At 41.4% G+C, this 14321-nt stretch overlaps 1 protein-coding gene across 1 annotated transcript; it reads left to right on the top strand.

Moving 5' to 3' along the window:
* Positions 1 to 4377: 4377 nt before the first annotated feature.
* On the top strand, positions 4378 to 14236 carry tuft1a (tuftelin 1a). Its single transcript, XM_029503413.1, has 12 exons — positions 4378 to 4557; positions 9460 to 9537; positions 10590 to 10691; positions 10798 to 10884; positions 10978 to 11028; positions 11167 to 11253; positions 11970 to 12080; positions 12175 to 12398; positions 12514 to 12619; positions 12721 to 12804; positions 12987 to 13081; positions 13184 to 14236. Exons 1-12 carry the CDS (start codon positions 4498 to 4500, stop codon positions 13254 to 13256), a joined length of 1158 nt encoding a protein of 385 aa, XP_029359273.1. The 5' UTR covers positions 4378 to 4497; the 3' UTR covers positions 13257 to 14236.
* The last annotated feature ends 85 nt before the right edge of the window (positions 14237 to 14321 follow it).

The raw sequence follows: 14321 nt of genomic DNA, 5'->3' as shown, positions 1-14321 counted from the left end.
TTTCTATTGCATTTCAATTTCAAAACAATAAAGCAAATTACAAAGTATCTATGTGTAATGTCTTTGTTGTCTTTGCAGAAAAGTAACTCTATGCAGTGTATTTAGCTTTTGGCAGGTATCCGGATACTTCATTTCCTCATTGTTGCTGCTGTCAGCCGGAGTCAGATATCACCACTGTACTCTGTAGTATAATATCAGTTATGATTACTTCCTCCTTCTTTGGAAGGTCAGCGTTTCAGAGCTAAGAGTGATCACGGTTCAGGAAGTGAACAAATGTTTTTAGCCAGATCAATGAAGGCTGAATAAAAGAACAAAGATAACACAGATTGCTTTGGCTGCATGTCTGTGCTTCTCTGGAATCAGTTAATGTTTGTTGTGTTAGGCAGATATTCATTCAGGTGTGGGTCGGATGTGTTAGCGCCACCTCCAGCTGGCTGAGCTCGTGACAGTTATTACCACTGTGCTGTCAAAACTGATCACAGGGCCTGTGTGCGTCCAGCAACAACCAACCTTAATCCACCTTGAGTGTCTGATTACAGCTCAGCTTCTCATAGCAAATAAAAAAACAACAACATATGTTTATGTAATAACACCAATACCATCTTCCTCCTTCAGGGGTTGACTGAGGCCTTCCAAAGTCTGCAAGCTGAGTCAAATGGATATCTACATATGATTATTTTGTAGTACCATATTTACTCTCCTATCAGTGTAGTATAGTTATAATATGGTGTTAAACAGCACGTCTTCCTCAGTGTGTAGAGCTGACGGGATAGAGCGAAACTACGCATCAGTGAATAGCATGTGAACATGCTAACATGCTATTTGCTGAACCTGCAGCGGCCATGAATTGCAATGTTGTTTTGCCCTCTTATCTGTTGTGGCAGGACTGTTCTTGGTGTAATAACCATCACACAGAGCAGGACTCCCTCTGGCTGATGTCTTGATAAGAGAGAATATTCCTGTTCATGCATACAATGGCATTTTTTTTATTATTATTATTATATATACCTACCATGGTTAAGATTAGCACAACAGGAATTCTACAGGTGAAAGTGCACAGCACACACAGGGCATAAAAGAACTGGCAAAGATGAGATGTACTAACAGTTTTTGGGTTGATGTTTGGAACATGAACACTTGAAAGGTGAGTGATAATTTGATTAGTCAAATTTGATATTTTACAGAATGAAATGCTCTCAACAACAGACTACCTAAAAATAGCCAAAGGAGATTTGCCTTTGTAAACATTTTTAAAGAGCAGCTGAAAACCTTTTTATGTGGCTAATTAATTATTTATACCACCTATTTTCTCATTTTACTGTCATTTTTTAAATCTCTGTTTCAGTCTCTGTTTGTCATCTGTTTTTTGTAAAGCACTTTGTGCTGCAAACTTTGTATGAAATGTGCTTCACAGTAAACTTTGTTATCAATGTTATTTCATCTGGATTTTGATTGTAACTCACCGCGGTGAATACTTCAGGCACTGACTTTCTACATACAGCACTGAAGTTAGGAGCATACCAGCAGTGTCAGAGCGGCAGGAAAACACAAAGCCATGGCTGTTTGTTGAAGCTGTAACTGTGTGATCAGTATTGGGCAGGAGGTGGGCAGGGATGGATGTTGTGTTGTTGCCAGGAGCACCCGAGGTTGAGGCATGTCAAGAATGTGACCTGAGATCTGTATGAAGAAAAACATCTAACAGATTCAAGGGATCTGCTGCAGAGCTAAAAGGTATTTGTCAAAGGTAATCTAATATCAGTAGTTAATTCCACTTAAAGCTCTGACAACTGTTGATCCAGCTTGTCTTTTAATCTCCACAAGATCCCCTTTAGTGATTGAATAAATCCATCCTTCTCTGCGTCATATCAACGCGTTTTTTATACAGCTCCAGGCGTTTGTTTTTCCTCCTTGGGTGGATGAAAGTCTGTACAGCTAGGGAGACTTCAGCGGCTCCATTCGTTATTTATGTGTGTATATCCTATTTGGCATTGTGGCCCTCACAGCAGACTATTTAAAGAGACCACAGAGTAGCCTTTGCCTCAGAAGTGAACAAGTCTAATGATGATTTTGACGAACTTAGCCAACTTCCAACAGTGCCATTGTGCGACTGATCTCCAAAAGATCTCTTTGCCGCTCCTGTTTGTTGGGATTTGAACTATACAGTCTTGAATTGGAACATATTTTCGCAGCATGAGGTCACACCTTCAATGTTTTCTGTAGAACCAGATGTAGTAGCCATGATACTACGCCTCCCTTCCAGCATACCCAAAACTTTATGGCATCAGCATGACATAAACAGTACCTGTTTTACCAGACTATAAATTGAGGCCACATATTTTCCATGGGTGGGAATGATGTTTCCATACGGCTCCAGCTTTCCAGACAGAACTTTGAGGCTGAGCCCTGATTTGCCAGTTGCTGGGTGTGTTGTATTTTGAAATTATTGCATGTGTGCGATTGTTGTTGTTAAAGTATGCAATTACATCATAGAAGTAAAAATATTTTCACATGACCACAGATGTGTCACCTTTGAAAATACAAGTCTCTTCAGCCAGAGGACAACAGTTTAGATGCGATGATAAATCTGCTTTATTTTATTTCTTCACTCATATTGAGGAAACAAATATAAAAGATAAGGAGGGGATTACAGAAGTTCATAACTTTATTGCATTGGTCCAGTGAGAACTTATCATTGTGTTCATTATCATGTGTAACAGTTTCTTGTCTGTTCTGAGATATACGATCTTACACACAGACAAGATGAAAACCAAAAGCTTGATCTTATTCTTGAAAAAGTCCGAGGACATGACCTCAGTGCTGGGATGAACTGTAATGTTCACAAGGGATGAAAAGGACAGAATGACCTTTACTTTGCTAATCTTAGTATAAGACTTTGGTTATACTGTCATCATTGTTTTCCCACAAAGTGCTTGTCTTTGTGTCACCACACACTGACTCTGTGTCACACCTGTACACTTTTGACCTTTGATCATTTGTTCCCACACAACTGATACATGACCTGATGATCTTCCAACATATAGTATGATTCTAACTCAGGCTTAGATTTTTTCTCTCTTGTGTTTTATTCTGTAGCCCAACGGTGATTGGTGTGGATTTCTTTGGCCCTGGTTCACTTGGACAGTGTGCCATTGATGGCTCAGATATCACAGTGCTACCAAACACCATCAACTACGACCATGTATAAAACATCAGAAGAAATGAAGAGCATGAGCAGCGGCCCTGTGACTCACTCCACAGACTCAGACATGGATGTAAGTAAACATGCAGACCTCTCATAACAGTCTGATCTCTGGATCAGTCTGTCTGAGTGGGTGGTATGCATAATTACTGCTCAAATTATGGTTTAGTACACGCGACATCTCATGGCACACTGATAAATTTAGTGATAAACATGTGGGAGAGCTTCATTCCAGATGATAAGTCAATTCTTAAAAAAATAACACCCACTGATATGAGAGGCGAAAACATTCATTCTGAGGAATGATAAGAAATCATGTAACCACTGACATTCATTCACGCCTTTTTCCTCTGAGGTCAGTGGTTCTTCTTGCACTTGTGTTTTTTCAAATTCACTTAGCTTCATCTCTTGTGTGGCAGCATGAGACTTTGTTTGCTCCTCAACTCCCATTAATGCCATTAAAGTCTTTATCCAGTTAGAGGTCTGCTGGATCAGCTGCTGCTGCTATCAGCCAAATGCCAGCAGAAGAAAGACACTTTCTGTTACTTATCCGGTTATTTTGTCACATTTGTGCAACTGTGTTACCTCTGTTGTTTCTTTCTTGCCACATTATTGTGAGAAATAAAAAAGTGAATCATTAGCTTTGCACGAAACTAAGTTTGACCTTTCTCATTGTTTTACAACTCGTCTTCTGTAGATCAAAATTGACTTGTAGTATAATTGTAGTAACATATCTTCATGTACCAAAACCAAGAAGTGAATTGTGGCAAATTACGTATTCCAAGCGCTAAGTGTCTGCAAATAAACATGCTAACGTAGTATAGATGACTGTATGGAAAGTAAAAAAGACCAACACATACTTGCAACTTGGGAAAAATTAAAGAAACAACATTGCTGTTAACTTTATGAAGTGGTGAGCAGTAACGTAGCCTATGTGTGATCTGGTAGTTTCACTGACAGTGCAGCAGTCAGCAGCAGGTAACCCAGATTCAGCTGCTGATGATGATGTTGATGTTGATAATGGCTTTCTGGGTACCTCCAGCTGACCCCGCCCCTCTCAGCTGTTCCTTCCCTATTTGGCTGTTTCGGTCTCAGTGGGCGGGTTCGCCGGGTTTTGATGGACCCGCCCACCGTGACGTCATGAGAGTGGCGGTGGGAGGAGGGGGGAGATAGTCCTTACCGGCTGTGTCCGCCGGGTCGATCATCAGCTGCTGAGGACGGACGGAACACAGACTTCACTATTTATTTATTAATTTATTGGTTTTGTTTTTCGTCTATTTATTATATTCCCTTGAAAGATGAGCGGAGTGACGAGAAGTCTGTGCACGTTTGAGGACATCAGAAATCAAGACCATGGGGTGAGTTTGTCCGATCTGTTCCACTTCTGACTGTTGTCTGACTTCTTTTGACGTCTCTTTCTGTGTGGGGCAAAAAAAAAATCACTACGAATCATTTTATTAACAAGAAGAGATGAAGACGTTCTTCTGTCTTTAGATTTGCCCACTCTGGATCTATATCTGCTGGCCATTTAAAACATTTTCAGTTTAATTACGTTTTTTCCCTTGTTTTTTAAAATTTCCTTAAATATTTTTTACTGGACTGCTCAGCAGACTAATGTGGATTCAGTGCCTCTGTGTCTCTCTGATACTTCTGTCAGAGATATTAGGGCAGAGATTCTCCAACTGCTCTTTAAGTGGTGTATTTAGTGTTAAGTCTCTGGCCTTGTAGTAATTAAAGTATTAACGCCCTCCCATCACATAAAGGCAGCAGCTGAGAAGGAGTCCCAGTAACATGTGTGCCTGTCAGCGGTGCCTTCTGGCTACATCATTCACAGGCTTACAGGGGCAGTTGTGACAGACAGGTACAGGACCTGTGAAAGCTTGGCCTGTGACCACCTGTGCATGTAAAGTTTTGTTAAACAGGATTACACAGTGTGCTTGCTTGTTTCGATGAATGATGAGTGTCCATCAGCTCGGCTGCCTCTGATGTACGTGTACGTGTGTCGTCCTGTCTGCCGCTGTGGTGGCTTAATGATTGACCTCACCTGAAAGTGCAAACTGTCAACCTGCACTGTAGTTTATGCACTTTCCTCTCATCAGCAGCCAACCTGCTGAGCTCAATAGCTGCCAGCAGCAAACCTGTCCGCTGGAATAGTTACAGATAATGTCTTTTCATGGGTTTTAAAGGGTTCGGCAGAATTTGTGGTAAATAAAATATGGATAATTAGAACACTTATGCAGTTGTGTTACAGTTGGCTTCAATATACCTTCGTGTTGTGTAAGTGTACAACTGGCACAGAGGTCAGAGGGTACAAAGGGCGCTCCTTACAAACTGGATAATTGTGTTGAGGGATGGGTTGTTAAGCAATATATGAAATTCCGTATTTGCTCAGCTTCATTTCAATCTGCCGTATGTGAACTTTTAACATTTGGACTGATTACATATGCTTCAAACAGAGCAATAATTCATCTTTATCAAAGTCAAATCTTGTAGTCAAATAGTCACCCATCTAAAGTATTTAAATACCGGATAAGATGATCCATGTTAGCCTAAACAAAGCGTGCTTCCATTTCACCTTTACGTCACAATGTACAGTGACTGGAAAGTTATTCACAAAGCCCCCTTACATTTTATCAGTTTATAAGGATACATGTTGAGACTGAGCCTGAAGTAGCAAAGAGAGGCTTTCAGTGGTTATTTTGTTTTGTTGAAAAGTGTGTTTGCATTTATCGGAAGTGTGATGTTCTTAAAAAAAAAAAAACACACACAGACAAGGAGCCACCAGCACAGGCCCCAAGAACACATTTCCATTTTTTCTGTAGCCATTGTTGTAGCTGGTATTTGAAATATATTTTTGAAACTTGTGTTACAGTTTCTCCTCCATTAAAAAAAATAAATAAATAAATAACATTGTTAAGAAATTGGCCTTTTTTTTTCTACCAGGCACTTTTTAGATGATACCACGTTTACCCATTTTGGTTCCCTTCACTGAGGGACTCGGCATACCCTTTTGTCTTTCCTCGTCCTCATCCTCATCACCATCACTGCGTCAGTCAGGCATGTCTGATGTCACTGACTGGGAATCTGCCACACACAACACTTTAATGCATCTAATGGAGGAACGACTGGAACACCTGGACCACACTTCATAAGCAGCCGGAAAAAACAAGCACGCTCATGCTGATGTCAAAGTGCTTGTAGGAGTGAATACTGACGCCAGCTCTCACTTTATGACTCCATTCATTCATGTCCTCACTTGATGCTAATACATGTGCAAACCAATCACCATGCAAGCACATCTCAGCTTGTCTAGTTCCACGAGAATTTACGTAACTTTTAGCTGCTCTTTATACAGAGATGTTAGGTCAGGAGTTAAGAGATTTAAGTACCAGGTAAATTTGGCACTGAATAGTTTTTCTCTCTTTGCTCAAATATTTCCTCATACAATCATTTGTATTTGGTTCTTTTTCCTGTTCTGCTGTTTCTGTTCTTCAAACACGGATGTACTTGGAATTTGGTCATGCATAAAGAAAAACCAGTTTTAGAGAAACTATATAAATTTTTCAAATTCTTCATATAAATAAGGCACAGAAACTTGTTTGGGTGCCTTAAAACGATGCCCTCAGTCCAAACACCTGTGTTTTCCTTTCAGGCCTTGCAGGCCATCCCATAATTCAGCTGGACAAAATATAAATGCCACATCTGTACAGCAGGTGTAACGGAAAAAAGTGCGTGAGAGGGATAAAATGATTTAATGGATGGTGAAGAGTGGAATTTAAGTGATGCAGTAAAACATCCTCATGCAGGCACAGGACAATGTTTAACCATTTATGGCTTATGGCTACCTGCAATCTGAGAGATTTAATTTCAAGTAGTTGCACTGTGGGGGACCTTTGATGCCCCAAATTCAGCAGCTCATGTTATTTATCAGTAGCATTTTCTGCCTTCAGCTAATTTAACGTAGATGATTTACAGGCCTCCCGATGCCAAAGTCCAAAACAAAAACGTCTTCATACCATTTAAGCCTCTCATTCCGCCCATACCCGTGATCTTTTGTGCCCATTGTTGGTGCTTCTATCAGTGTCAGTGCAGTGTGTGCGTGCACGCTCAGTTTCAGGTTTCTGCCATGTTGAAGGTAGAGTGTACTTTGAGTTACTGTGTGTATATGTGTGTGTATTTTCCTGTGTGTGTGCCTGTGTACTGTACATGTGTGCGTCACTCTCTATGAGCACGTCCAACTGCTCCTTTTGTGTGTGCGTTCCCAGCCAGTCTAGTATTACAGGTTGGCTTTTGAAGCGGTTATAAATGGTAGTTTTGTGTGTGTGTGTCACTATAAAAGGATACACACAGAGAGACCAGCATGTAAATAGTCGATAGCTGAGTGAGGATTAGCAGAGTCTTTGTTGAGGGCCGGAGAAGTTGTATAATGATGGATTCCTTCTTAACAAACCCCCCACTGTTCCCCATTTCTCTTCCTTCTCTGTTTCCCTCCCCAGATTTCTGTGCCCTCTTAGCGGCTTTCAGGTGTCCTCTCAAGCTGAGAGGAAATCATGTGGAACAAGAGGGGAATTTTTTTTGCTTTCATTTCTCAGACTTTTCTTTGCCGTAGTTGGACCCCTGCCCAAAATATTAGGCAGCTTCCTGTGTGTTTAACATTGTTCTCACTGCCCCTTCACTTTCTATTTTTTCTATCTGCCCCTCTCTGTTCTGTTTTATTACTGTATTTCCTGAGCAGATAACCAGAGAATCAAATAGGTTCTCTGTCACCTATAGAATATACAACTTTACCTTTACAACCCCTTTATCATGGTATTACATAACACAGGCCTATTCATCAAAGCCCAGTTCATTTCCCCTGCCTGGCTAACACCTCATATACCAGCATTATATTGGGCGTTGTTTTTACAAGATGGACCTCTATTCAAACTGAACAGTGAGAGCGATTGAGCTTAATCTCCATTTTGAAATTAGTGGATGACTAAACATTCTCACCTGATGTCTGATTTTTTTTTTTTTTTCCATTTACTTAGCACTTTAAATGCTTTTTTCCCGTTTTATTGTAAAAGATAATTAATAATATGCTGGTTATTCTAGAAGAGTCACTAAATGGACTTCAGGGTCTCAGACAATCTAACTACGAGTTGCAAGATTATATAAAAATATACATAAAAATATATCTTTTTTTGTCGCAGGACATTTAGCACTAAGAAAGCAAAGGATTGAAGTGGAGCGTTCCAAAAGGCCCATTAGGGACACACAAATGATGACATGCACTGACTCACTCAGTAGTTGTTTACAGAATTGCGAGAACAAGCTAAATACGTCAAATTCCACTCATTCCTCTGCTATCCGCTCCCAGACCTTTTACAACTCATTAACAAATTACAGCACTATAATTTGTAACCAAGTAATCTGTGCGTGAGAGTGTGTGCACATGCATTCTTCTGTAGGTGTGCTCAGAGTGTTTAACAAAGAGTCTTACAGGCGATTCTTCCCAGTTTCATGTCTGAGGGTTGGCTTTAACTGAGCACCAGGAGGATTCTGCGAATATGCGGGAAAATAAACAGAACAGTTTGTTTTGGCTTGATAAGTTATGTAATGTTTTTGACCTCCTCCCTCATATTTGCATGCTTCACACACTCATTGGGTATCAGTTAAAAAGCGCCTTCCCTGCTGTGGAAGACGCACACCCAGTCACATCCTGCTCAACACTTTTCCTGTCTGAGTGGCCAGAAGAAAACGTTTGGAGGAGGTTTGGGTGCTTTACTTTTGCGTCTTCACTGAGCGGTGCATCTGTTCATTGTTTTGCCTCAGACTTCCCCCTCCCTATCATATTGTTAGCATGCCAGATAGTTTATGGCTACTGTGAGGTTTTGTTGCCATGGAAAAGTTCTGTCTTTCTTGACATTACATTTTCTGCCCACTTTCCCAGAAATCCAGCCTCCGCTTCCAATTGGCTGTGAGCGTCCAAAGGGTTTCCACCTAAGTCCCTGTGACGTCTATAGCACACAATTTAAATCAAACAATCTGTCTCAGTGCGGCAGTGAAAAACTTTTGCTTTCTCTCTGACGCTTGTACCCCTCTCTCTCTGGCTGTGGCCCCCTCTCCCCCTCCTTCTGTGTCTCATTCAGTGAGTATGACTCAGTCTCTCCTCCTCTTTTTCCCCTCTCCTCCTCAAAATAGTCCCTAATCAGTCTCTCCATCAAATAACGGTCTCTTTGTGGATTGTCTTCATCTTCTCTCTTCGTTGCCTTTTTCAGGAGGGGTGCAGACGACTGCGGCTCACGCTGCACGACCAGAACCAGGCGGCTTGGAGCACCGAGCAGCAGAGAGACAAGGTAAGAACTTAACTTCGTGAGTAGACCTGGACATCAGAACAGTATGAGATTATCACAAGGATGCATGGAATGAGTTCTATCAGTGAAATTTAAATACCTCATTTATATGAGGACAAGATAAAATGCTATTCTATTTGAATCGATGTTCGATCCTTACTGGACAGATTTGTTGTATGTTAAAATCTTCAATGTGGGTTTAAAGAAAGTCTTCTTCAGTTTATTTTGTACAGAGAAACAAATGTAGCACCGTTTTCATTGTCATTCAGATCATATTTGGATATTAAAATTTATATAAGTACTCTGGTCAATTTTCATGACAGATTAGTGCAGAGCTACCATACAGTAACACACCAATCAAGCCACATTCCTACAAACTGTAGAGCGACGACAACGTCTTGTAAACATGCCAATGGTTGCCATCAGCTTTTCATTAGTGCTGTTCCCACGAAATGAAAATGTCTCAAGACAACCATTGTTCTACCAAAACCAGCGCCAAAGTTACATAAAAAAATGGACCACCAGAGCAGTACAGTTACATAACATCTCCCAAACTTCTTCGTATCCCTCCCTCATTCTTTCTGCTTATGGTTTTGACAAAGTTTGTTTACGACTCCCAAAGAAGCACCAGATGTTTATGGGCTAGTCTCCATTGTGATTATGGCTTGATGTTTCTGTCCCTTCATCATAGAGCCTCAGAGCTAGAGAAACTTTGGAATAGGTTGATGAGGACACAACTGAAAGAAATAGTTTTATCTGAAATAATTCATTTCTGCAAGTCATCAGTTTAATTGCACCATTTCTGTCAAAAGTTCCCAACAGACATTTCGTACTTCTTGTGAAACAGATGTGCTCCAGGCTGTTCTTCCCAAACCTGTGTTGCAATATCAATCCCAGAAGTAATTGAACACCTGCTCTGGTGTTGCCAAAGCGCTGTGACTTCACTCACCTTCTTATTGGCTCAAGATGTTTAGAAATGTATCACCCATTATCCCCACGCAACATATCCCACGCACCACGCACGTCCAAGTGACTCTCTGTTCTACAATTTCCAGCCAGTTGGACGAGCATTCGCACTGGTGCAGCCATCCAACGACAGAACAGCTCTGACATCTGAGCCAGTCAAATCGACAGAGGAGCAGGTTGAAGTTATCAAGGTAAGTGGCAGACTGGCTGTTGTGTTAAATCAATAAATGTGAACAGCTGGCTTTGTTTTTGTTCTGGTTAGGCTGGTGTTAACATCCGTTTTTCTCCCCGATCCAGGTGTATCTGGAGGCCCGTAGACAGGAGCAGCAGAAACAGCAGCAGAGTTTGAAGATGCTGTCAGATGAAGTCTCGCAGATCCAGGAGGTCAGTCTGCAGTCTTCTCTGATTGTTCAAGTTTTCATGTTTGTGATCATCTGATAGAGTCTAACTTTCTAACTCACTATGTGTTTCACTCAGGTGCGGTATTGCCTGAAATCGCTGAGGGAGCAGATGGCTGCCAAAAACAAGGTAGGACTATTTTGAGCTGTGTTTGCTGGCTTTACCATTGTTAACTTCATAGTCTGCGTGCTTAATGGCATTTCCTCCACCTCTCTCATCTCCATATTTCACTCTTTCCTTGCTCACTTCCTCCTTTTCTCTCCCCAGCCACACACAAATGGGTGGAAAGTTGGTGTTCCCTTCAGAAAGATGGTTTCATCTGCCCAAAAGGGAGGCTCTAAAGCCGATGGACAGGTAAGCAGTTTCTCGTGTGAACCACCTGTGTTCAGGGTTGTTTATACAAAATATGTGTTAGATAGTATGTCAGAGAGAATCACATATCACAGCCGCGGTCCAGCATGTTTATTTTTTTCCTGTGGACAATGCATGCACTTCGCATGATGTCTGTAATTCAATCGCTTCCCAGAGGCGGACAGAGGTAGAGGGAGGTCTAAAGTTAAAAAGAGGCAAGATATGGTATTGGGTCAAAGGGAGGAATGAAATGACAGCCAGACAGTGATATGCCTATCACACCCCTGGGGCGCATGAAAATGTGTGAGAGGGCTGTTCCAGCACACACTGTTCCTCTGCCTGCAACTGTTATTGTGTTCAGGCCCTCCTCATTGTTCCTGGCATTCCACAGATGTTTCATCCTTTAATAGTTTTGTAGTTGTCTTTGGGCTGCGCACTTTAAGAAGCAGCAACTCTTCGCATGTCAGCTGGCACAATGCTGACAGCGCTGTGCTGCGTTTGGTTTAATTGTTTTTGTACCATTTATAGCATTTATCTGTGACTCATGCCACAGCTTAGTGACAGTGTTGCAGAAATAGGAGGGAAAGCACAAGTCATCATCCAACTGCTCCAGTGACGAGCAAGACACACCTATTTTCCTTTCCTGTGCTTGAATAAAATGTTTCTGTATTTACATTATCGTAAGAGCCCATTTCAACACTTGTTTCTTTCTTAATAAGGAAACAGAAGACGAGGAGGACAGAACCAAGCTTAGGGAAGTCAGTAAGCGCTTATATGCACAGCTGCAGGAAGCTGAGAAGAAACACAAAGAAGAGAAGGAGAGGCTGCAGGTAAGATACATATTCCTTAAAAAAAATGCATCAATACAAGTAATACATGCTGCATGCTGTGTTTTAAACAAACTCATTTCCCTGACTGCTCCAGGCTGAAAGCAGCAGGCTGAGAGAGCATCTGAGCGACCAGGAGGACAAGCTGAGGACCACAGAAGAAGCCAGCGAGAGGAAAGACAAGCGCATTGAGGAGCTCCAGAGGCTGCTGGGAGGGATGGAGCAGGAGAGCAACACCCTGCGTGAGGCGATCCGCAGCCGAGAGGAGGAGCTCCGTGAGCTGCGCAAAATAAAAAAAGATGGCCAGAAGGGGGACGAGAGGTCAGCTATAACACACACACACAAAAACAAAATCATCTTTGCCAGTCACTGGCAATCAGCTTGTTAGCAGGGTGCTATATAGTAAATTTTGGTGGGGATTTTTTTCTTTTTTTAGGACTGAACAGCTGGAGAAGGAGGTGGCTATTCTCAAAGAAAAGATCCACCATCTGGATGACATGCTGAAAAGCCAACAGAGGAAAGTCAGGCACATGATTGAGCAGGTGAGAAGCACATGCGTGAGACTCAGTAAAGCAAACACTCTGTCTCTGTGTCCATATTTGCGGAGGATTGACTCAGTGTTTGTGTGTTTGCTCGTCTCTAGCTCCAGAACTCTCGCATGGTGATCCAGGAGAGAGACCGCATGATCAAAGAACTGGAGGAGAAAATAGCATTCTTGGAAGCCGAGGTGAGGACATTTTATTATCTGGATTTTTGTTCCAATCCAGTGTATTTTGGAAGGAAGGGTCAGGGTTAAATGGAAGTGTGGGACAGGAGAGAGGAAATAAACCCTGATGTCTGCAGAGGAAGAGAAACAAAACCGCTCTGTGTAATTTCTACGTTTATTTTGCTATCATTGTCACGGTGCAGAACCGAGAGATGCACGACCAGATGGACTACTTTCTGGGAGGACAAAGGTCAAATTCTTACCTCTCATCTGATCGTAACGCCCAGATTGTCTACAGGTAACTTATTTTTTCCAGTAATTTTACTAAATTCAGCTGAAATGTTCTCATTTTGGAGAGCTTCGTGTCAAACAACTGATGTTCTTTGTCTCATTCTCACAGTAAACCACTCAAGCCATCCAACTCATCTAATAAACCACTCCCTTTCATCAAAGTCATCGAGATCAAGTCCTGAGGTGACTGTGCAGAAGAAAGTCACAGTTCGAGTGAAGGGCTCAGAACCACCAAACCTTGTCAGACTGAAACCAAACAGCAGCTCTACTTTCAGATTTATCATATGAATGTTTGTGATGGCAGAGCTGAGCTTCCTGGACTGGAACTAGATCAACACATTTACTAACCACCAACACTCCTGAAGGAAATTGTGTGGTGTTTGGGCACACACACATACATACATACACACACACACACACACACACACACAGATTGGGATCAGCTGAATGACTGCATGCATTTTGAATGAGTGTGTGCATGTCAGCTTCTCATGTCCAAGCGTCCATTTATGCCCTACATGGTGTTGTGTACAGCTTAGTGTGTGCACATATTTCTCGGCCCTGACCTATTTTGATCACATATTTGACCTTTGAGTTCAAGGCAACTGCATTGTTGTATCAAAAAACAACTGTTGTGTAAAGAGCAGGCTGGCTGCCTTTGTGAAGTCCGAATATGGCAATGTAGCACTAATATGCTGTAGATAACTGTCATGACACATCAGTTTCTTGTAAAAATCTGGATCCTGTGTACATGTGCTCTATCATCACTTTTGAGTGACAGTTCACTGCGTAAATGGTATGATGCTTTAAACTTGTAAATATTGATTAGCTCACTTGCTGTAAAAAGTTCAGATAACATGGCATTTAATTAAAATGAGGGCGCAGAATGATTAATGAGGATGTTCAGCATTGCTGAGTGTCATTCAATATTTCTTACTAAACATTTCACTTACCTTCTATTGTGGTAGTCATCCTGCGTTGTACAAATATTATTGAATGTAATTTGATGTTCTAATTTCTGTCTAACAACTTTCTGATTTGTATTTATTTTTTATTAAATAAAGTCACTAGATAAGCTTGTTTGATAGAAGATTTTGTATGAAGTACATTCTTATCTCTGCTTGTGTTTCTCAGAATAAATTAAAGTTAGAAATGAAATCAATGTTTCATTGTACTTATTAAAGTAATCAAACTTGTGGGTTAGTGACGAGCGCACAAGACATCACTATAATTTGTCTGCTGCAGAT

This window comes from Echeneis naucrates, chromosome 6, assembly GCF_900963305.1.
Source record: "Echeneis naucrates chromosome 6, fEcheNa1.1, whole genome shotgun sequence".
NCBI classification, from domain to species: Eukaryota; Metazoa; Chordata; class Actinopteri; order Carangiformes; family Echeneidae; genus Echeneis; species Echeneis naucrates.
This window is presented reverse-complemented; position numbering and strand designations above follow the sequence as displayed.

Coding starts and splice junctions, on each gene's coding strand:
- tuft1a (XM_029503413.1), top strand. CDS start 4,498: ATGAGCGGAGTGACGAGAAGTCTGTGCACGTTTGAGGACATCAGAAAT. Junction 4,558..9,459: donor TCAGAAATCAAGACCATGGG/GTGAGTTTGTCC, acceptor TGCCTTTTTCAG/GAGGGGTGCAGACGACTGCG. Junction 12,805..12,986: donor TAGCATTCTTGGAAGCCGAG/GTGAGGACATTT, acceptor GTCACGGTGCAG/AACCGAGAGATGCACGACCA.